Raw genomic sequence first — 21,030 nt, forward strand, 5'->3', positions numbered from 1 at the left:
CAGTGTTGCAGTGTGGAATAACGGGGGAGTCGCTCGCGGTGTCGCAGTGTGGAATAACGGGGGAGTGGCACGCAGTGTTGCAGTGTGGAATAACGGGGGAGTGGCTCGCAGTGCAGAATAACGTGGGAGTGGCTCACAGTGCGGAATAACGGGGGAGTCGCTCGCGGTGTCGCAGTGCGGAATAACGGGGGAGTGGCTCACAGTGCAGAATAACGTGGGAGTGGCTCACAGTGCGGAATAACGGGGGAGTGGCTCGCAGTGTCGCAGTGCGGAATAACGGGGGAGTGGCACGCAGTGTCGCAGTGCAGAATAACGGGGGAGTGGCTCACAGTGCGGAATAACGGGGGAGTCGCTCGCGGTGTCGCAGTACGGAATAACGGGGGAGTGGCACGCAGTGCGGAATAACGGGGGAGTCGTTCGCGGTGTCGCAGTGCGGAATAACGTGGGAGTGGCTCACAGTGCGGAATAACGGGGGAGTGGCTCGCAGTGTCGCAGTGCGGAATAACGGGGGTGTGGCTCGCAGTGTCGCAGTGCGGAATAACGGGGGTGTGGCTCGCAGTGCGGAATAACGGGGGAGTGGCTCGCAGTGTCGCAGTGATGAATAACGGGGGAGTGGCTCGCAGTGCGGAATAACGGGGGAGAGACTCGCAGTGCAGAATAACGGGGGAGTGGCTCACAGTGCGGAATAACGGGGGAGTGGCTCGCAGTGCAGAATAACGGGGGAGTGGCTCGCAGTGCGCAATAACGGAGGAGTCGCTCGCGGTGTCGCAGTGCGGAATAACGGGGGAGTGGCTCGCAGTGCGGAATAACGGGGGAGTCGTTCGCGGTGTCGCAGTGCGGAATAACGGGGGAGTGGCTCACAGTGCGGAATAACGGGGGAGTCGTTCGCGGTGTCGCAGTGCAGAATAACGGGGGAGTGGCTCACAGTGCGGAATAACGGGGGAGTCGTTCGCGGTGTCGCAGTGCGGAATAACGGGGGAGTGGCTCGCAGTGCGGAATAACGGGGGAGTGGCTCGCAGTGCGGAATAACGGGGGAGTGGCTCGCAGTGTCGCAGTGCGGAATAACGGGTGTAGCTCGCAGTGCGGAATAACGGGGGAGTGGCTCGTAGTGTCGCAGGGCGGAATAACGGGGGAGTGGCTCGCAGTGCAGAATAACGGGGGAGAGACTCACAGTGCGGAATAACGGGGGAGTGGCTCGCAGTGCAGTATAACGGGGGTGTGGCTCGCAGTGCGGAATAACGGGGGAGTGGCTCGCAGTGCGGAAAAACGGGGGAGTGGCTTGCAGTGCAGAATAACGGGGGAGTGGCTCACAGTGCTGAATAACGGGGGAGTGTCTCGCAGTGCGGAATAACGGGGGTGTGGCTCGCAGTGCGGAATAACGGGGGAGAGACTCGCAGTGCGGAATAACGGGGGAGAGACTCACAGTGCGGAATAACGGGGGAGTGGCTCGCAGTGCAGAATAACGGGGGTGTGGCTCGCAGTGCGGAATAACGGGGGAGTGGCTCGCAGTGCGCAATAACGGGGGAGTCGCTCGCAGTGCGGAATAACGGGGGAGTCGCTCGCGGTGTCGCAGTGTGGAATAACGGGGGAGTCGCTCGCGGTGTCGCAGTGCGGAATAACGGGGGAGTGGCTCGCGGTGTCGCAGTGCGGAATAACGGGGGAGTGGCTCACAGTGTGGAATAACGGGGGAGTCGCTCGCGGTGTCGCAGTGCGGAATAACGGGGGAGTCGCTCGCGGTGTCGCAGTGTGGAATAACGGGGGAGTGGCTCGCAGTGCGGAATAACGGGGGAGTGGCTCGCAGTGCAGAATAACGGGAGAGTGACTCACAGTGCGGAATAACGGGGGAGTCGCTCGCGGTGTCGCAGTGCGGAATAACGGGGGAGTGGCTCGCAGTGTCGCAGTGCGGAATAACGGGGGAGTGGCTCGCGGTGTCGCAGTGCGGAATAACGGGGGAGTGGCTCGCGGTGTCGCAGTGCGGAATAACGGGGGAGTGGCTCGCAGTGTCGCAGTGCGGAATAACGGGGGAGTGGCTCGCGGTGTCGCAGTGCGGAATAACGGGGGTGTGGCTCACAGTGGCGCAGTGCGGAATAACGGGGAGTGGCTCGCAGTGCGGAATAACGGAGGAGTGGCTCGCAGTGTCGCAGTGCGAAATAACGGGGGAGTGGCTCGCAGTGTCGCAGTGCGGAATAACGGAGGAGTGGCTCGCAGTGTCGCAGTGCGGAATAACGGGGGAGTGGCTCGCAGTGTCGCAGTGCGGAATAACGGGGGTGTGGCTCGCAGTGTGGAATAACGGGGGTGTGGCTCGCAGTGCGGAATAACGGGGGTGTGGCTCGCAGTGCAGAATAACGGCGGTGTGGCTCGCACGGCGGAATAACGGGGGAGTGGCTCGCAGTGCGGAATAACGGGGGAGTGGCTCGCAGTGTCGCAGTGCGGAATAACGGGGGAGTGGCTCGCAGTGCGGAATAACGGGGGTGTGGCTCGCAGTGCAGAATAACGGCGGTGTGGCTCACAGTGCAGAATAACGGGGGAGTGGCTCGCAGTGCAGAATAACGGGGGAGTGGCTCGCAGTGCAGAATAACTGGGGTGTGGCTCGCAGTGCGGAATAACGGCGGTGTGGCTCGCACGCCGGAATAACGGGGGTGTGGCTCGCAGTGCGGAATAACGGGGGTGTGGCTCGCAGTGCGGAATAACGGGGGAGTGGCTCGCAGTGCGGAATAACGGCGGTGTGGCTCGCACGGCGGAATAACGGGGGTGTGGCTCGCAGTGCGGAATAACGGGGGTGTGGCTCGCAGTGCAGAATAACGGGGGAGTGGCTCGCAGTGCAGAATAACGGGGGAGTGGCTCGCAGTGCAGGATAACGGGGGAGTGGCTCGCAGTGCAGAATAACGGGGGAGTGGCTCGCAGTGCGGAATAACGGGGGAGTGGCTCACAGTGTCGCAGTGCGGAATAACGGGGGTGTGGCTCGCAGTGTGGAATAACGGGGGTGTGGCTCGCAGTGCGGAATAACGGGGGTGTGGCTCGCAGTGCAGAATAACGGCGGTGTGGCTCGCACGGCGGAATAACGGGGGAGTGACTCGCAGTGCGGAATAACGGGGGAGTGGCTCGCAGTGTCGCAGTGCGGAATAACGGGGGAGTGGCTCGCAGTGCGGAATAACGGGGTGTGGCTCGCAGTGCAGAATAACGGCGGTGTGGCTCACAGTGCAGAATAACGGGGGAGTGGCTCGCAGTGCAGAATAACGGGGGAGTGGCTCGCAGTGCAGAATAACGGGGGTGTGGCTCGCAGTGCGGAATAACGGCGGTGTGGCTCGCACGGCGGAATAACGGGGGTGTGGCTCGCAGTGCGGAATAACGGGGGTGTGGCTCGCAGTGCGGAATAACGGGGGAGTGGCTCGCAGTGTCGCAGTGCGGAATAACGGGGGAGTGGCTCGCAGTGTCGCAGTGCGGAATAACGGGGGTGTGGCTCGCAGTGTGGAATAACGGGGGAGTGGCTCGCAGTGCGGAAAAACGGGGGAGTGGCTCGCAGTGCAGAATAACGGGGGAGTGGCTCACAGTGCTGAATAACGGGGGAGTGTCTCGCAGTGCGGAATAACGGGGGTGTGGCTCGCAGTGCGGAATAACGGGGGAGAGACTCGCAGTGCGGAATAACGGGGGAGAGACTCACAGTGCGGAATAACGGGGGAGTGGCTCGCAGTGCAGAATAACGGGGGTGTGGCTCGCAGTGCGGAATAACGGGGGAGTGGCTCGCAGTGCGCAATAACGGGGGAGTGGCTCGCGGTGTCGCAGTGCGGAATAACGGGGGAGTCGCTCGCGGTGTCGCAGTGCGGAATAACGGGGGAGTGGCTCGCAGTGCGGAATAACGGGGGAGTGGCTCGCAGTGCGGAATAACGGGGGAGTGGCTCGCAGTGCAGAATAACGGGAGAGTGGCTCGCAGTGCAGAATAACGGGAGAGTGGCTCACAGTGCAGAATAACGGGAGAGTGGCTCACAGTGCGGAATAACGGGGGAGTCGCTCGCGGTGTCGCATTGCGGAATAACGGGGGAGTGGCTCGCAGTGTCGCAGTGCGGAATAACGGGGGAGTGGCTCGCGGTGTCGCAGTGCGGAATAACGGGGGTGTGGCTCACAGTGGCGCAGTGCGGAATAACGGGGAGTGGCTCGCAGTGCGGAATAACGGGGGAGTGGCTCGCAGTGTCGCAGTGCGGAATAACGGGGGAGTGGCTCGCAGTGTCGCAGTGCGGAATAACGGGGGTGTGGCTCGCAGTGTGGAATAACGGGGGCGTGGCTCGCAGTGCGGAATAACGGGGGTGTGGCTCGCAGTGCAGAATAACGGCGGTGTGGCTCGCACGGCGGAATAACGGGGGAGTGGCTCGCAGTGCGGAATAACGGGGCAGTGGCTCGCAGTGTCGCAGTGCGGAATAACGGGGGAGTGGCTCGCAGTGCGGAATAACGGGGGTGTGGCTCGCAGTGCAGAATAACGGCGGTGTGGCTCACAGTGCAGAATAACGGGGGAGTGGCTCGCAGTGCAGAATAACGGGGGAGTGGCTCGCAGTGCAGAATAACTGGGGTGTGGCTCGCAGTGCGGAATAACGGCGGTGTGGCTCGCACGGCGGAATAACGGGGGTGTGGCTCGCAGTGCGGAATAACGGGGGTGTGGCTCGCAGTGCGGAATAACGGGGGAGTGGCTCGCAGTGCAGAATAACGGGGGAGTGGCTCGCAGTGCGGAATAACGGGGAGTGGCTCGCAGTGTCGCAGTGCGGAATAACGGGGGTGTGGCTCGCAGTGTGGAATAACGGGGGTGTGGTTCGCAGTGCGGAATAACGGGGGTGTGGCTCGCAGTGCAGAATAACGGCGGTGTGGCTCGCACGGCGGAATAACGGGGGAGTGGCTCGCAGTGCGGAATAACGGGGGAGTGGCTCGCAGTGTCGCAGTGCGGAATAACGGGGGAGTGGCTCGCAGTGCGGAATAACGGGGGTGTGGCTCGCAGTGCAGAATAACGGCGGTGTGGCTCACAGTGCAGAATAACGAGGGAGTGGCTCGCAGTGCAGAATAACGGGGGAGTGGCTCGCAGTGCAGAATAACGGGGGTGTGGCTCGCAGTGCGGAATAACGGCGGTGTGGCTCGCAGTGTCGCAGTGCGGAATAACGGGGGAGTGGCTCGCAGTGTCGCAGTGCGGAATAACGGGGGTGTGGCTCGCAGTGTGGAATAACGGGGGTGTGGCTCGCAGTGCGGAATAACGGGGGTGTGGCTCGCAGTGCAGAATAACGGCGGTGTGGCTCGCACGGCGGAATAACGGGGGAGTGGCTCGCAGTGCGGAATAACGGGGGAGTGGCTCGCAGTGTCGCAGTGCGGAATAACGGGGGAGTGGCTCGCAGTGCGGAATAACGGGGGTGTGGCTCGCAGTGCAGAATAACGGCGGTGTGGCTCACAGTGCAGAATAACGGGGGAGTGGCTCGCAGTGCAGAATAACGGGGGAGTGGCTCGCAGTGCAGAATAACGGGGGTGTGGCTCGCAGTGCGGAATAACGGCGGTGTGGCTCGCAGGGCGGAATAACGGGGGTGTGGCTCGCAGTGCGGAATAACGGGGGTGTGGCTCGCAGTGCGGAATAACGGGGGAGTGGCTCGCAGTGCGGAATAACGGCGGTGTGGCTCGCACGGCGGAATAACGGGGGTGTGGCTCGCAGTGCGGAATAACGGGGGTGTGGCTCGCAGTGCAGAATAACGGGGGAGTGGCTCGCAGTGCAGAATAACGGGGGAGTGGCTCGCAGTGCAGAATAACGGGGGAGTGGCTCGCAGTGCAGAATAACGGGGGAGTGGCTCGCAGTGCGGAATAACGGGGGAGTGGCTCGCAGTGTCGCAGTGCGGAATAACGGGGGTGTGGCTCGCAGTGTGGAATAACGGGGGTGTGGCTCGCAGTGCGGAATAACGGGGGTGTGGCTCGCAGTGCAGAATAACGGCGGTGTGGCTCGCACGGCGGAATAACGGGGGAATGGCTTGCAGTGCGGAATAACGGGGGAGTGGCTCGCAGTGTCGCAGTGCGGAATAACGGGGGAGTGGCTCGCAGTGCGGAATAACGGGGGTGTGGCTCGCAGTGCAGAATAACGGCGGTGTGGCTCACAGTGCAGAATAACGGGGGAGTGGCTCGCAGTGCAGAATAACGGGGGAGTGGCTCGCAGTGCAGAATAACGGGGGTGTGGCTCGCAGTGCGGAATAACGGCGGTGTGGCTCGCACGGCGGAATAACGGGGGTGTGGCTCGCAGTGCGGAATAACGGGGGTGTGGCTCGCAGTGCGGAATAACGGGGGAGTGGCTCGCAGTGCGGAATAACGGCGGTGTGGCTCGCACGGCGGAATAACGGGGGTGTGGCTCGCAGTGCGGAATAACGGGGGTGTGGCTCGCAGTGCAGAATAACGGGGGAGTGGCTCGCAGTGCAGAATAACGGGGGAGTGGCTCGCAGTGCAGAATAACGGGGGAGTGGCTCGCAGTGCAGAATAACGGGGGAGTGGCTCGCAGTGCGGAATAACGGGGGAGTGGCTCGCAGTGCGGAATAACGGGGGAGTGGCTCGCAGTGCGGAATAACGGGGGAGAGACTCGCAGTGCGGAATAACGGGGGTGTGGCTCGCAGTGCAGAATAACGGGGGTGTGGCTCGCAGTGCAGAATAACGGGGGAGTGGCTCGCAGCGCCGAATGACGTGACGGAGATTTCACATGTCTCGGGTGTAACGTGTTTAAATGTTATACAATCGTGGTCCACCTGTCCCGAGCTGCCGATGGTGCAGCCCCCACCGAGGCACTGGTTGGCGGTCCTCCCGGTCATACTTCCCGCGCTGACAGCTGCTGCCACTGCCTTGCAGGCGGCACTCACTGCCCTGTGTCTGACCCTCCGAACCCCCGGGGGAACAGCGATCCCATCTGGACTCGACCGCATCCAACATTCTGGCCAGGTCGGCATCCCTGAATCGTGGAGCTGGTCTGCGCGGTGACCGGGCTGTGAGCTGCCTGGGGTTTGCTCCGTGGGATTGTTTTGAGAGCAGCTCCCCCTCAATAACAGGGGGTGGCCGGGCATGGTCCCGGCTAATCAGGCAGTGGGACAGTCATTGGCAGCGTGAAGCCCGTTCAGCCTCGTTACGTGCCCTAATTAACGTTAGATACCGGAACAGCCTCGCCGGGTCGGCCGGCGGGAAACACACGGCAATTCCTGCTCGATACCACATCGCGTCCCAAAAGTTCACAAACGTTCATGAGAAATATCATAATCTAAATTGAAATAGTTTAAAAATTGACTGAAGTTTATTATTTTCCACAGATCAACATTTCTGAAAAGCTAATGAGACTAAAATATGCCTTTACTTTATTTGATTGGAAAGTTTACACTTTCTGGGATAAATTAGCTAAACTACATGAGAATAATGTGGAGTGAAATTAGAGAGTGTTCCACTGGTGAGGGTTACCAGCTGCTGCTGTTTAATGCTTGTGGATAAGGAGAGAATCGGCCTCAGTTTGAAATCTGGCTGACCAATAACAGGCTGGAAATATTTCCTGTGAAACTGAAGCAAGAAACAAGTCAAAGGGCCCCAGATCTTTCTTATTCTTTGATTATTCTGCAGGTAACTGTCAACATACTAGAGGCTCGGAGGCTAATTGGAGTCAACATCGACCCAGTGGTTTATGTAAAGGTTGGAGATGAAAAGAAACGGACAGCAACACAGAAATCCACCAACTGCCCATTTTATAATGAGGTAACTAACCGGCAGTCAGTAAATCATTCTTAAACTGATAGACACCATCTTGCCACTTTGCCAAATGATAAGTGTGCCTTTAGCAATGTGGAAGTGCATCCGAGAGTGACTGAATTAGAGAGTGTAATAGACAGTATTGAGGCAGCTCAACAGAGGTCGAGGGCACCTTGTTCAGCACTGAAACTGAATGGCTTCCAGGCAGCCAGGTGTCTGGATTATTTATTTTCATTTCCCTTCATGCTTGAATGCATCTCAAGGACCATGCTATAAAGCTAACCATAATGTAAACCAGGGGCTGGTTTAGCACAGGGCTAAATCACTGGCTTTGAAAGCAGACAAAGGCAGGCCAGCAGCACGGTTAAATTCCCGTACCAGCCTCCCCGAACAGGCACCGGAATGTAGCGACTAGGGGCTCTTCACAATAACTTCATTTGAAGCCTACTTGTGACAATAACCGATTTTCATTCATTTCATTTCAATGTTTAAAAACATCTAGGAAATAAGTTCTTTAACTTCTTCTTTTTCCAGAAACCACTGAACTGCTTTTGATGTGGTGATGTGCTGGAACCAGAGTCCTGGCAAAGGGTATAACTAGTGCCGTAGATAGGGCTGTTAACTAAATAGTGGGGGGAGGCAGTTGTATGAAAAATGAGAAAATCCAATTAAAGGAGAAAGTATAAATGCAGGTTAATGATGAGGACATTAAACTAGTTAAAGGGGCTGAGAGCACAGGAGAGGTTAGTAACGTTTCCAGAACACATAATAGAACAGAGTTTAGATAGTGTCAGGAATCTAACTTCAGGCACAGTAGACAAGGGGACAACTACGAGAAGGGAGGTAATCAATGCAGGATTGAGGGTGTTGTACCTAAATGCGCGCAGTATATGGAACAAGGTAAATGAGCTTGTTGCGCACATTGAAATTGGCGGGTACGATGTGGGCATCACAGAGACGTGGCTGCAAGGGGATCAGGGCTTGGATCTAAATATCCAAGGCTATATGTCCTATCAAAAGGACAGGCAGATGGGCAAAGGGGGCGGGGTTGCATTGTTAGTAAGGAATTAAGTTAAATCGATAGCAAGGAATGATATAGGATCAGAAGGCATAGAAGTTCTGTGGGAAAAGTTGAAGAATCGCAAAGATAAAAAGACCCTGATGGGAGTTATGTCCAGGCCCCCTAGCAGGAGTCAGGATGTGGGGCAGAAAATAAATGAGGAGATAGAAAAGGCATGTAAAAAAGGCAATATTACAATAATCATGGGGGCTTCAATATGCAGGTGGACTGGGAAAATCAGGTTGGTAGTGGATCCCAAGAAAAGGAATTTATGGAATGTCTAAGAGATGTTTTTTTGGAGCAGATTGTGACAGAGCCGACAGGGAACAGGCAATTTTGGATTTGGTGATGTGTAATGAGGCAGACTTGATTTGGGAACCTAAGGTGAAGGAACCCTTAGGGGGCAGTGACCACAATATGATAGAATTCACCCTGCAGTTTGAGAGGGAGAAGCTGGAATCAGATGTAATGGCATTACAATTAAATAAGGGTCCATATATAAATATATTTCCCATCCCTCATTGCCCTTGAGAAGGTGGTGATGAGCTGCCTTCAGCAACCGCTGCAGTCCAATTGGTGTAGGTACACCCACTGTGCTGTTAGGGAGCTAGTTCTGGGGTTTTGACCCAGTGACAAGGAAGGAACGGCCGATATATTTCCAACTCTGGATGGTGAGTGACTTGGAGGGGAACCTCCAGCTAGTGGGGTTCGATTAGACTCATTTAAATATGCGCGGCCTATTTGGGGCCACATTCTCCCGGTGCTCGGGCATCCCCAGCCAAACCGGTGAGGCCTCCACCAGACGCTGATTAGTAATGGTCTCCATAATCAGAGGACAGGCGCGATGGGTACTTCAGGGATCTCGGAGGCCATTAGAGCCCTGGACAGGGCCGGGCAGTACCCCGGCACGTCCTCTGGCACCTGGGCACCCTGGCAGTGCCAGATTAGTACTACCAGGATGGATGGGGCACTGCCCACGTGCCAGGCCTGCAGTGCCAGGGTGATGCTGCCAAGGGCCGGGACTGAGGGGAGATATGCCCATGAAAGGTGTGTGAGGGGGTGTTATAAAGGCTGAGGGGTAAAGGCAGCTATGAAGGGGCCTCAGTAAGTTGGGGTGGGGGTTGAAGGGGGGTCCTGAAAGAGAGGGAGTCATCCAGAAAGAGTTTATACAGTGAACTGGACAGTATAATCTGGCTGTTTGTGATTTTTTAGTGTCATGGGCAGTATTATTGGAGTGTGTGGTTTATAGGGCGGAACATTCCCATTATTTTCCAAAGTGCTTGGCTCTGGTTGAAAACTGGAGTGAAGCTCTCCAGCTGCACACCCGAGATTTTAGTCAAGATTTTCAGGCACTCCAGGCAAAAAAATGAGTGATGTGAGGCCTGATGGAGTCCACAAGGCCGCCCCACAGAGATTGAAAAGACACCATTAAAGATCGACCTGTTTGCACTCCCCCCCCACATTGTGGAATCCCCTCCCCTGGCTGCCTGCTAATGAGGAGGTGATGTTAATGAGGGGAGATATGAATGAGCATAGATGTTAATGAGGAAATGTTAATGGGGGCGGAATGGTAGTACAGTGGTTAGCATTGTTGCTTTGCAGTGCCAAGAACCCAGATTCGATTCCCGTCTTGGGTCACTTGGGAGGGATTCTCCGACTCTCTGCCCCGGAATCACGCGCGGAAGCGGAGAACAGCCGTTCACGCCGGAAATCCGCTGAAAGAGGCCCCGGCGGTGATTATCCGTGGTCAACTGGCCAAACTCCCGCCGGTGTGGTTAACATCTGGGGCTACCAGGCAGGGCGGTCCTGGCGGGGGGAATCTGACTCCGGGGGGGGGCCTCAGCGGTGGCTAAGCCCGCGATCGGGGACCACCGATCGGCGGGCCATCGCCATCTGGGGGGACCTACCTTAGTCCACGCAGGCCTGCGGCTACCATGCGCATGCGCGACCACGCAGTCTGGACAGCAGGGCCCTGCCTGCAGCCAGAGCTGTGGGACGCACAGCGGGGCTCTGCTAGCCCTCTGGAAGAAGTCTTACAACACCAGGTTAAAGTCCAACAGGTTTGTTTCAAACACGAGCTTTCGGAGCACGGCTCCTTCTTCAGGTCTTCAGCCCTCTGGAAGACAGAGAATCACCCCGGACTTTCGAGGAAAAAGCTCTGTGTGATTCTCGCCCATTTTCCGGCGGGCGTGGGGACTTAGTCCCCAGAAGGGAGTCCCCGTGTCTGTGTGGGTTTCCTCCGGGTGCTCTGGTTTCCTCCCACAAGTCGCGAAAGATGTGCTTGTTAGGTGAATTGGACATTCTGTATTCTCCCTCTGTGTACCTGAACAGGCACCGGAGTGTGGTGACTCGGGGATTTTCAGTCACTTCATTGCAGTGTTAATGTAAGCCTACTTGTGACAATAGAGATTATTATTATTATGAGGGACTGTGTTAGTCAGGGACGGTGTTAATGAGGAGGAGGTGTTAATGGGGAGAGTTGTTAATGAGCGAAGATATTAATGAGGATCTATGTCAATGAGGGAAGGTGTTAATGAGGGGTTGTTAATGGGGGTTGAGGGGTGCTAATGGGGCGGGGTGTTAATGTGAGGGGGTGTTGATAGGGGAGTGTTAATGGGGAGGGGTTTAATGAGAGGGGTGTTAATGAAGGTGTGTGTTAATGGGTGGGGTTATTGGGGTTTTAATTTAATGAGTGGGACTTTAATGGGGGGGGAGGTTAATGGGGAGGGGGGGGGAGGTTAATGAGGGGGGGGGGGGTGTTGCTGCTCCCCGGAGCCTGATGCAAGGCCTCTCTCACAATTATGTGGGCCTGGTCGCCATGGCTCCCTGCATTAACTCCATTTCTTTCTCCAAATTTGGAGCCAAAATACCATTTTATCTGTTGTTATGACGATATGTAATCGTGTCTCTATGTCTCTTTTATTCCTAGTATTTTGTTTTTGAATTCCAAGAGCCACCAGCTGTTTTGTTCGATAAAATTATTGAAATTATTGTAAGTATGAAACTTATTGGAATTGAAATGTTCAAATAGCATTTAATTATTTACATAGTAACCCAAGATTTTGATTTTTGATTTTGATTGGAGATGTCTGCAAATGAGTTGACTGAATCCACTGGACTCAAAACACTTTGTTGTCAGGTGGTCGTATTTGGATTTTCATTGGGACACACGGCTGTGAGTTCACCATATCTCTCCCCAGTCACTGGAGTCTGGATGAGAAAGAGTCGGTGACAATTCCAAACCTACCATGATCCAGAATCCATACACAATTGTTCTGAGAAGGGCTTGTTCTAAAACAATTGGGAGCAGGAATTCTGGTGGATCTTTCCCCAGCATGAAGCAGACGAGCAACAAGTGATTCCGAGGCTGCTACAGATTCCCAAAGGACACACGGACCTTCCAGCTTCCCGCTTCTTGATCGGTTGGTTGTCAATCAGCAGTTGATTCGGAACCTCATGTGAAGGTTTCAGTCCAAGAGTGAAGGACATTATCAAGGTTGAAACAAGAAGCCAAGATGGTTAAATTGAGCACCAGTCAATTCCAAACTGTGTTTTAAAAACCAAGATTGTTGGTGGAAGGTAATTTGCGGATGGCGGTGTTTTATCGCTTATAGAAAGAATGGTTTTAGTAGAAACAGCAGCAACAATTTGGTGGTCTGTCTGATTTTATTTGTTTTCAAGGTTGTTCATGCCAAAAAAATCCCCTTCACTGGAGTTCAGCTGGGAACATTCAAGATTGATGCAGGAACTGTCTATCAGCAACCAGGTAACTCAATCCACTTTATTTGTATTTCAGTGATGGGTCAACTTGAGGATAGGATTTCTCAATCTTTACCAAGACAACTTGCATCAAACTAGCTCATATCATGAAATATGGTGGATGTGGAGGGAGATACATGTCCCATTTTGTTGTAAATTCCCTTTCAGTGTGTTTCCCCTTTTTACCCCATTCTGGAACTGGACTCCCTGTCACCTCATTAACTTCTAACAAGGAATCACAGTGCTGCCCATCTTCTCTAAACACTTTCTGGGTAGTTGACCTCTATATCAGAGACCACACCATCAGTCACCGGTGCCTGGAAGCTAAAGAATAGTCCAGGCACCAACCATGAAAAATCACAGCTCCTTTCACTTACCTGTCACTTACACCTGCTGCCTCATACAGAAGTGTTAAAAGCAGCAGCTGTTACTTCATGGAAAGCCAAAACACAACACAAGGCTTTAAAACCCCTCAGATCCTTTGATCTGCAAATCTGGATTGTTTATTTTCATTTCCCTTCATGCTCGGCAGCTACTCTGCTTTGAAGCTAACCCCAGTGTGTATAAACATCCAGCTATGATTGACAGGTCCTTACCACATCAAAAGAATTTAAGTGCTTTCTGCTGAGAAAAAAAGGAAGTGAAAGCATTTATCTCCTCGATGTTAATAAGCATTCCGTTTTTGCACGGCGTTTGATTCTCTGCCGAATCCGGAACTCTGCTACTGGCAACGGCCGACGGTTCCACCCCAATGTCTTTCTGAAGTTCAGCTTTCATTTTGGTACAACTTAATAATAATAATAATAATAAATAATCGCTTATTGTCACAAGTAGGCTTCAATGAAGTTACTGTGAAAAGCTCCTAGTTGCCACATTTCGGCACTTGTTCACAGAGGTACCACATGGTAGGTTGTTGCATAAGGTTAAATCTCACGGGGTCCAGGGTGAGGTAGCCAATTGGATGCAAAATTGATTTGACGACAGAAGACAAAGGGTGTTTGTAGATGGTTGTTTTTCAAGCTGGAGGCCTGTGGCCAGCGGTGTGCCTCAGGGATCAGTGCTGGGTCCACTGTTATTTGTTATATATTAATGATTTGGATGAGAATTTAGGAGTCATGGTTAGTGAGTTTTCAGATGGCACCAAGATTGGTGGCATAGTGGACAGTGAAGAATATTATCTAGGATTGCAACAGGATCTTGACCAATTGGGCCAGTGGGCCAATGAATGGCAGATGGAGTTTAATTTGGATAAATGTGAGGTGATGCATTTTGGTCGATCGAATGAGGGCAGGACTTACTCCGTTAATGGTAGGGAGTTGGGGAGAGTTACAGAACAAAGAGATCTAGGGGCACAGGTTCACAGCTCCTTGAAAGTGGAGGCACAGATGGACAGGGTGAAGAAGGAATTCGGTATTCTTGGTTTGATTGGTCAGAACATTGAATACAGGAGTTGGGACGTCTTGCTGAACAAGACATTAGTAGGGCCACACTTGGAATACTGTGCACAGTTCTGGTCGCCCTGTTATAGAAAGGATATTATTAAACTAGAAAGAGTTCAGAAGAGATTTACTAGGATTCTACCCGGACTTGATGGTCTGAGTTATCAGGAGAGGCTGGGATCTTTATCCCTGGAGTGTCGGAGGCTTAGGGGTGATCTTATAGAGGTCTATAAAATAATGAGGAGCAATGATAAGGTAAATAATCAACGGGCGCGATTCTCCCAACGGGAGACTAACTGCCGACGACGGAGTGAAAACCGGAGTGTTTCACTCTGGCATCGGAGGCCGCTCCTCGCCCCCTATTCTTCCACCCCCAGGGGGCTAGGAGCGGCGTCACGTCAATTTCACGCGCCGGGTCAAAGTGGCGCCGCATAAATGACGCAGCCGGCAGTGCTTAAATGATGTCACCCGCGCATTCGCGGTTACCGTCCTCCCCGCAGACGCCCCGCAAGACATGGAGGATTGATCTTGCTGGGCGGCGGAGGGAAAAGAGTGCGTCCTTTAGAGACGCCGGCCCGCTGATCGGTGGGCACCGATCGCGGGCCAGACCCCTTCTGAGGACCCTCCTGGTGCTCGATCCTCCCTGCCCCCCCCCCACAGGCCGCACACGCAGAGTTCGCGCGCTGTTCACGCCAGCAGCGACCAAGTGTCGTTGGCGCCGGCGTGAAACGGTCGGATTGGGCAGGCCGCTTGGCCCATCCGGGCCGGAGAATCGCCGCTCGACAGTTAGAAACGGCGAGCGGCGATTCTCCGAGCGGCCTGTCGTAAAACTTGGCACACCGTTTTGTGTGTGTGTGGGGGGGGGGGGGGGGGGGGGGGGGGGGGGGGGGGCGCGGCGGGGGGGGGGGGGGGGGGGGGCGGTGGGAGAATCGCGTGCGGGTGCCAGGGTGGCATGGCAGGAATAGCCCAGCACTCCCGTGATTCTCCCACCCGCCGTGGGGGTCGGAGGATTGCGCCCGTTCTTGTCCCAAAGGGAGGGGAGTCTAAAACTAGAGGGCATAGGTTTAAGGTGAGAGGGGAGAGATACAAAAGGGTCCAGAGGGGAAATTTTTTCACACAGAGGGTGGTGAGTGTCTGGAACGAGCTGCCAGAGGCAATAGTAGAGGCGGGTACAATTTTGTTTTTTAAAAAGCATTTAGACAGTTATATGGGCCAAATTTGGGCAATTGGGACTAGCTTAGTGATAAAAACTAGGAGACTTGGACAGGTTGGGCCGAAGGGCCTGTTTCCATGCTGTAAACCTCTATGCCTCTGTGAGTCTGTACAGATATCCAAGACGGCACTCTGTTTTATTTTGGTTGGATCGTCCCCAGAGTGTTCCTTTAATTTTCAAGGTCTAAACACTTAAGACCATAAGACATAGGAGTGGAAGTAAGGCCATTCGGCCCATCGAGTCCACTCCGCCATTCAATCATGGCTGATGGGCATTTCAACTCCACCTACCAGCATTCTCCCCGTAGCCCTTAATTCCTTGCGACATCAAGAATTTATCTATCTCTGCCTTGAAGCCATTTAGCGTCCCGGCCTCCACTGCACTCCACGGCAATGAATTCCACAGGCCCACCACTCTCTGGCTGAAGAAATGTCTCCGCATTTCTGTTCTGAATTTACCCCCTCTAATTCTAAGGCTGTGCCCACGGGTCCTCGTCTCCTCGCCTAACGGAAACAGTTTCTTTGCGTCCACCCTTTCTAAGCCATGTATTATCTTGTAAGTTTCTATTAGATCTCCCCTTAACCTTCTAAACTCCATTGAATACAATCCCAGGATCCTCAGCCGTTCATCATATGTTAGACCCGCTATTCCAGGGATCATCCGTGTGAATCTCCGCTGGACACGCTCCAGTGCCAGTATGTCCTTCCTGAGATGTGGGGCCCAAAACTGGACACAGTACTCCAAATGGGGCCTAACCAGAGCCTTATAAAGGCTCAGTAGCACATCGCTGCTTTTATATTCCAACCCTCTTGAGATAAATGACAACATTGCATTCGCTTTCTTAATCACGGATTCAACCTGCATGTTTACCTTTAGGGAATCCTCGACTAGCACTCCCAGATCCCTTTGTACTTTGGCATTATGAATTTTCTCACCGTTTAGAAAGTAGTCTATGCTTGGATTCTTTTTTCCAAAGTGCAAGACCTCACATTTTCTCACGTTGAATTGCATCAGCCATTTCCTGCACCACTCTCCCAAACTGTCTAGATCCTTCTGCAGCCTCCCCACTTCCTCAGCACTACCTGCCTGACCACCTAACTTCGTATCATCGGCAAACTTCGCTAGAATGCCCCCAGTCCCTTCATCCAGATCATTAATATATATGGTGAACAGCTGCGGCCCCAACACTGAACCCTGTGGGACACAGCTGGTCACCGGCTGCCATTCCGAAAAAGAACCTTTTATCCCAACTCTCTGCCTTCTGTCAGACAGCCAATCCTCAACCTATGCCAGTAGCTCACCTCGAACACCATGGGCCCTCACCTTACTCAGCAGCCTCCTGTGTGGCACCTTATCAAAGGCCTTTTGGAAATCCAGATAGACCACATCCACTGGGTTTCCCTGGTCTAACCTACTTGTCACCTCCTCAAAGAATCCTAACAGGTTCGTCAGGCACGACCTCCCCTTACTAAATCCATGTTGACTTGTTCTTCTCTTTGTATTCTTCTCTTTGAAGTTAAGGCTCCTTCATTACATGTTTTTAAGGTAAAGATAGATAGTTTTTTGAAGAATAAAGGGATTAAGGGTTATGGTGTTCGGGCCGGAAAGTGGAGCTGAGTCCACAAAAGATCAGCCATGATCTAATTGAATGGCGGAGCAGGCTCGAGGGGCCAGATGGCCTACTCCTGCTCCTAGTTCTTATGTTCTAATCCGACCCTGCTCTTCCAAGAATTTAGAAATCTCATCCTTAACGATCGATTCTAGAATTTTACCAACAACCGATGTTAGGCTAATTGGCTTATAATTTTCCATCTTTTGTCTTGATCCTTTCTTGAACAAGGGGGTTACAACAGCGATCTTCCAATCGTCCGGGACTTTCCCTGACTCCAGTGATTTTTGAAAGATCTCAACCAACGCTTCCGCTATTTCTTCAGCCACCTCCCTCAGAACTCTAGGATGTAGCCCATCGGGGCCAGGAGATTTGTCAATTTTAAGACCTTTTAGCTTTTTTAGCACCATCTCTTTTGTAATGGCAACCATACTCAACTCAGCCCCCTGACCCTTTATAATTTTTGGGATATTACTCATGTCTTCCACTGTGAAGACAGACGCAAAGTACTTATTAAGTTCTCCAGCCATTTCCTCGTCTCCCATCACTAGCCTTCCAGAATCAGTTTGAATTGGCCCAATGTCTACTTTGGCCTGTCGTTTGTTTCTTATGTATTGAAAGCTTCTGCCCTGTTCTCTCAGAAAGCATAACACAGGAATCTGCTGTCAGGAAGAACACCATCCCTGGCCAACCCAGTTGCCAGTTTACCGAGTCCCTCCAAAACTGGTTCCTACAGTCCACTTGGTGTGATTTCTCCTCTCAATACAAAACCTGGAACACAGTCCTGGCAAGCACTCTCCTGCTGAAAGGCACATTCCGAATATGGGTCCACAGACCAAAAATAATAAAATAAAATGAATGGGAACAAAGGAAATAACAGGAAGAACTTATTATTCTGTTCATAAATCCCAGTATATTAATTTTGTGATTGAATTGCTGACGAGAGTGAAAAGTTCACATTGATATTTACATTTTATGAATCATTTCCATTAATTGTGAACTTTTATCAAATTCACTTCAGGGTCTCCCTTCTTGATATTTGGAATGATTTTGTTTCCTTAGCCGCTTCCCCCTCAAGGGCAAATGATTACTTTAATATTAAAACCATAACATTCCATATACCACATTGCTATTTCCCCTTATTTATAAAATACCATCAGAAAATATAAATATTCTTCTTGTTTTATCAGATCACAAGTTCTTGCAGAAATGGGCGACTCTTACTGACCCGAAAGATACTAAAAGTGGCATCAAAGGATTTGTAAAGTGTACAATTACTGTAATGGCCAAAGGAGATTTACAGACTTGTGTCCCAACTGCAATCAGTAATCAGGATGAAGATGTTGAAAAGTAAGTAAAAACTGGCAGGTAAATCTAGTTGTTACCTGGAATTTGGATACCCGGTGTGGAGCGGGGGGGGGGGGGGGGGGAGACCTCCTCATGAACCTGCTCCTGGGCCTGGCCAAAGTTTCCGTAAATTAGGTCCAGGCAGTGGGCGACCGAGGGGGTTGTCCAACCTGACTCATTGTTCCTCTACTGTGCCTACATTCATGGCCAGTGGTGCCTGGAGAGGGAGCACGGCGTGTCCATGGGCACCATCATGGCCCGTTGTGCCTGGAGAGGGAGCACGGCGTGTCCATGGGCACCATCATGGCCCGTTGTGCCTGGAGAGGGAGCACGGCGTGTCCATGGGCACCATCATGGCCCGTTGTGCCTGGAGAGGGAGCACGGCGTGTCCATGGGCACCATCATGGCCCGTTGTGCGTGGAGAGGGAGCACGCCGTGTCCATGGGCACCATCATGGCCCGTTGTGCCTGGAGAGGGAGCACGGCGTGTCCATGGGCACCATCATGGCCCGTTGTGCCTGGAGAGGGAGCACGCCGTGTCCATGGGCACCATCATGGCCCGTTGTGCCTGGAGAGGGAGCACGGCGTGTCCATGGGCACCATCATGGCCCGTTGTGCCTGGAGAGGGAGCACGGCGTGTCCATGGGCACCATCATGGCCCGTTGTGCCTGGAGAGGGAGCACGGCGTGTCCATGGGCACCATCATGGCCCGTTGTGCCTGGAGAGGGAGCACGCCGTGTCCATGGGCACCATCATGGCCCGTTGTGCCTGGAGAGGGAGCACGCCGTGTCCATGGGCACCATCATGGCCCGTTGTGCCTGGAGAGGGAGCACGCCGTGTCCATGGGCACCATCAAGGACTTCCGTGCCTGTTGGGCACCGCAGGGTCTGGGGTGCTTTGTCAACCCTTTTAATCACATTTTGGTTCAATGTTTAAAGCTTAATTTGTTCTTTTATTTTGTTTAAGGCAGTTTCCCTTTAAGGAGCTGCCCCTTTTAATTTTACCCTCTGTTTATTTAATTTAGTTTAATTGTTTTCCATCAAAATAGTTGGAAACATTTGGAACACTGTATGGAAAGAGCGAGAGAAAGACATGAATTGAATAGTTCTTTTAGTTCAGTGTGCAATTTGAATAGTCACTTTAAATAATGTTGTTTTGTATTTGTTACAATAAATTGTGGAACTAAAGCATCTCCAACCCTCAAACTCTTCAGCAATAGAAACAGTCAGGGGACTGGAGATTGAGCAAGGGGTTTGGCTCAAACTTTGATCAAAAAGATGAGTTTTGGGAAGATTGGGATGTGGGTCACCAAGAGAGGGAGAAGGTATTTGCAAACTTTTCCACAAATGAGGGGGGGTAGTGGTGTTTGGGAGCGATGTGTGTGTGTTTGGGGGCGGTTTGTGTGTGTTTGGGGGCGGTGTGTGTTTGGGAGCAGTGTGTGTCTGTTTGGGAGCTGTGTTTTTGGGAGAGAGGGAGAAGGTAGTTGCAAACTTTTCCACAAATGAGGGGGGGGAGTAGTGGTCTTTGGGGCGGTGTTTGGGGGCGGTGTTTGGGAGTGGTGTGTATGTGTTTGGGAGTGGTGTTTGGGAGTGGTGTTTGGGGGAGGCGTTTGGGGGAGGTGTTTGGGAGCAGCCTGTGTGTGTTTAGTTGCGGTGCTTGGGGACGGTGTTTGGGAGCGGTGTTTGGGAGGGGTGTGTGTCTGGGAGCGGTGTTTGGGAGGGGTGTGTGTCTGTTTGAGAGCAATTTGTGTGTGTTTGGGAGCAGTGTGTGTTTGGGAGCGGTGTTTGGGAGCGGTGTGTGTTTTTGGGAGTGATGCGTGTGTGTTTGGGAACGCTGTGCTTGTGTTTGGGAGCAGTGTACGTGTGTTTGGGAGCAGTGTGTGTTTGGGAGTGGTGTTTGGGAGCGGCGTGTGTGTTTGGGAACGCTGTGCTTGTGTTTGGGAGCAGTGTACGTGTGTTTGGGAGCAGTGTGTGTTTGGGAGCGGTGTTTGGGAGTGGTGTTTGGGAGCGGTGTGTGTATTTGGGAGTGATGTGTGTGTGTTTGGGAACAGTGCGTGTGTGTTTGGGAGCGATGAGTGTGTGTTTGGGAACGGTGTGTGTGCGTTTGGGAACGGTGTGTGCGTGTTTGGGAACGTTGTGTGCGTGTTTGGGAGCGGTGTTTTTGGGAGAGAGGGAGAAGGTAGTTGCAATCTTTTCCACAAATGAGGGGGGGGTAATGGTCTTTGGGTGCGGTGTTTGGGGGCGGTCTTTGGGGGCGGTGTGTGTGTATGTGGGGGCAGTGTTTGGGGGCGATGTTTGGGACGGGTGTGTGTGTATTTGGGGGCGGTGTTTGGGAGTGGTGTTTGGGAGCGGTGTTTGGGAATGGTGTGCGTATGTTTGGGAGCGGTGTGCGTATGTTTGGGAGCGGTATTCGTATGTTTGGGAGCGGTGTGCGTATGTTTGGGAGCGGTGGGCGTATGTTTGGGAGGGGTATGTGTCTGTTTGGGAGCGGTGTTTTTGGGAGAGAGGGAGAAGGTAGTTGCAAACTTTTCCACAAATGAGGGGGGATTAGTGGTCTTTGGGGGCGATGTTTGGGAGGGGTGTGTGTGTATTTGGGAGTGGTGTTTGGGAGGGGTGTGTGTCTGTTTGGGAGCGGTGTTTCGGAGGGGTGTGTGTCTGTTTGGGAGCTGTGTTTTTGGGAGAGAGGGAGAAGGTAGTTGCAAACTTTTCCACAAATGGGGGGGGGGGGGGAGTAGTGGTCTTTGGGGGCGGTGTTTGGGGCGATGTTTTTGGGAGGTGTTTGGGGGAGGTGTTTGTGAGCGCTGTGTGTGTGTTTGGGGGTGGTGTTGGGGACGGTGTTTGGGGGCGGTGTTTGGGAGTGGTGTGTATGTGTTTGGGAGT

At 53.2% G+C, this 21,030-nt stretch overlaps 1 protein-coding gene across 1 annotated transcript in view; it reads left to right on the plus strand.

The window, feature by feature from the left end:
* LOC119969776 (fer-1-like protein 4) overlaps positions 1-21,030 on the plus strand; it is a 427,310-nt gene that overhangs the window by 100,248 nt on the left and 306,032 nt on the right. The window contains 4 exon segments of the mRNA XM_038803853.1: positions 7,600-7,731; positions 11,715-11,777; positions 12,467-12,551; positions 17,996-18,155. Coding sequence (XP_038659781.1) covers positions 7,600-7,731; positions 11,715-11,777; positions 12,467-12,551; positions 17,996-18,155 — 440 coding nt within the window.

The sequence above is a fragment of the Scyliorhinus canicula genome, chromosome 7 (genome assembly GCF_902713615.1).
Source record: "Scyliorhinus canicula chromosome 7, sScyCan1.1, whole genome shotgun sequence".
Taxonomy (NCBI): domain Eukaryota; kingdom Metazoa; phylum Chordata; class Chondrichthyes; order Carcharhiniformes; family Scyliorhinidae; genus Scyliorhinus; species Scyliorhinus canicula.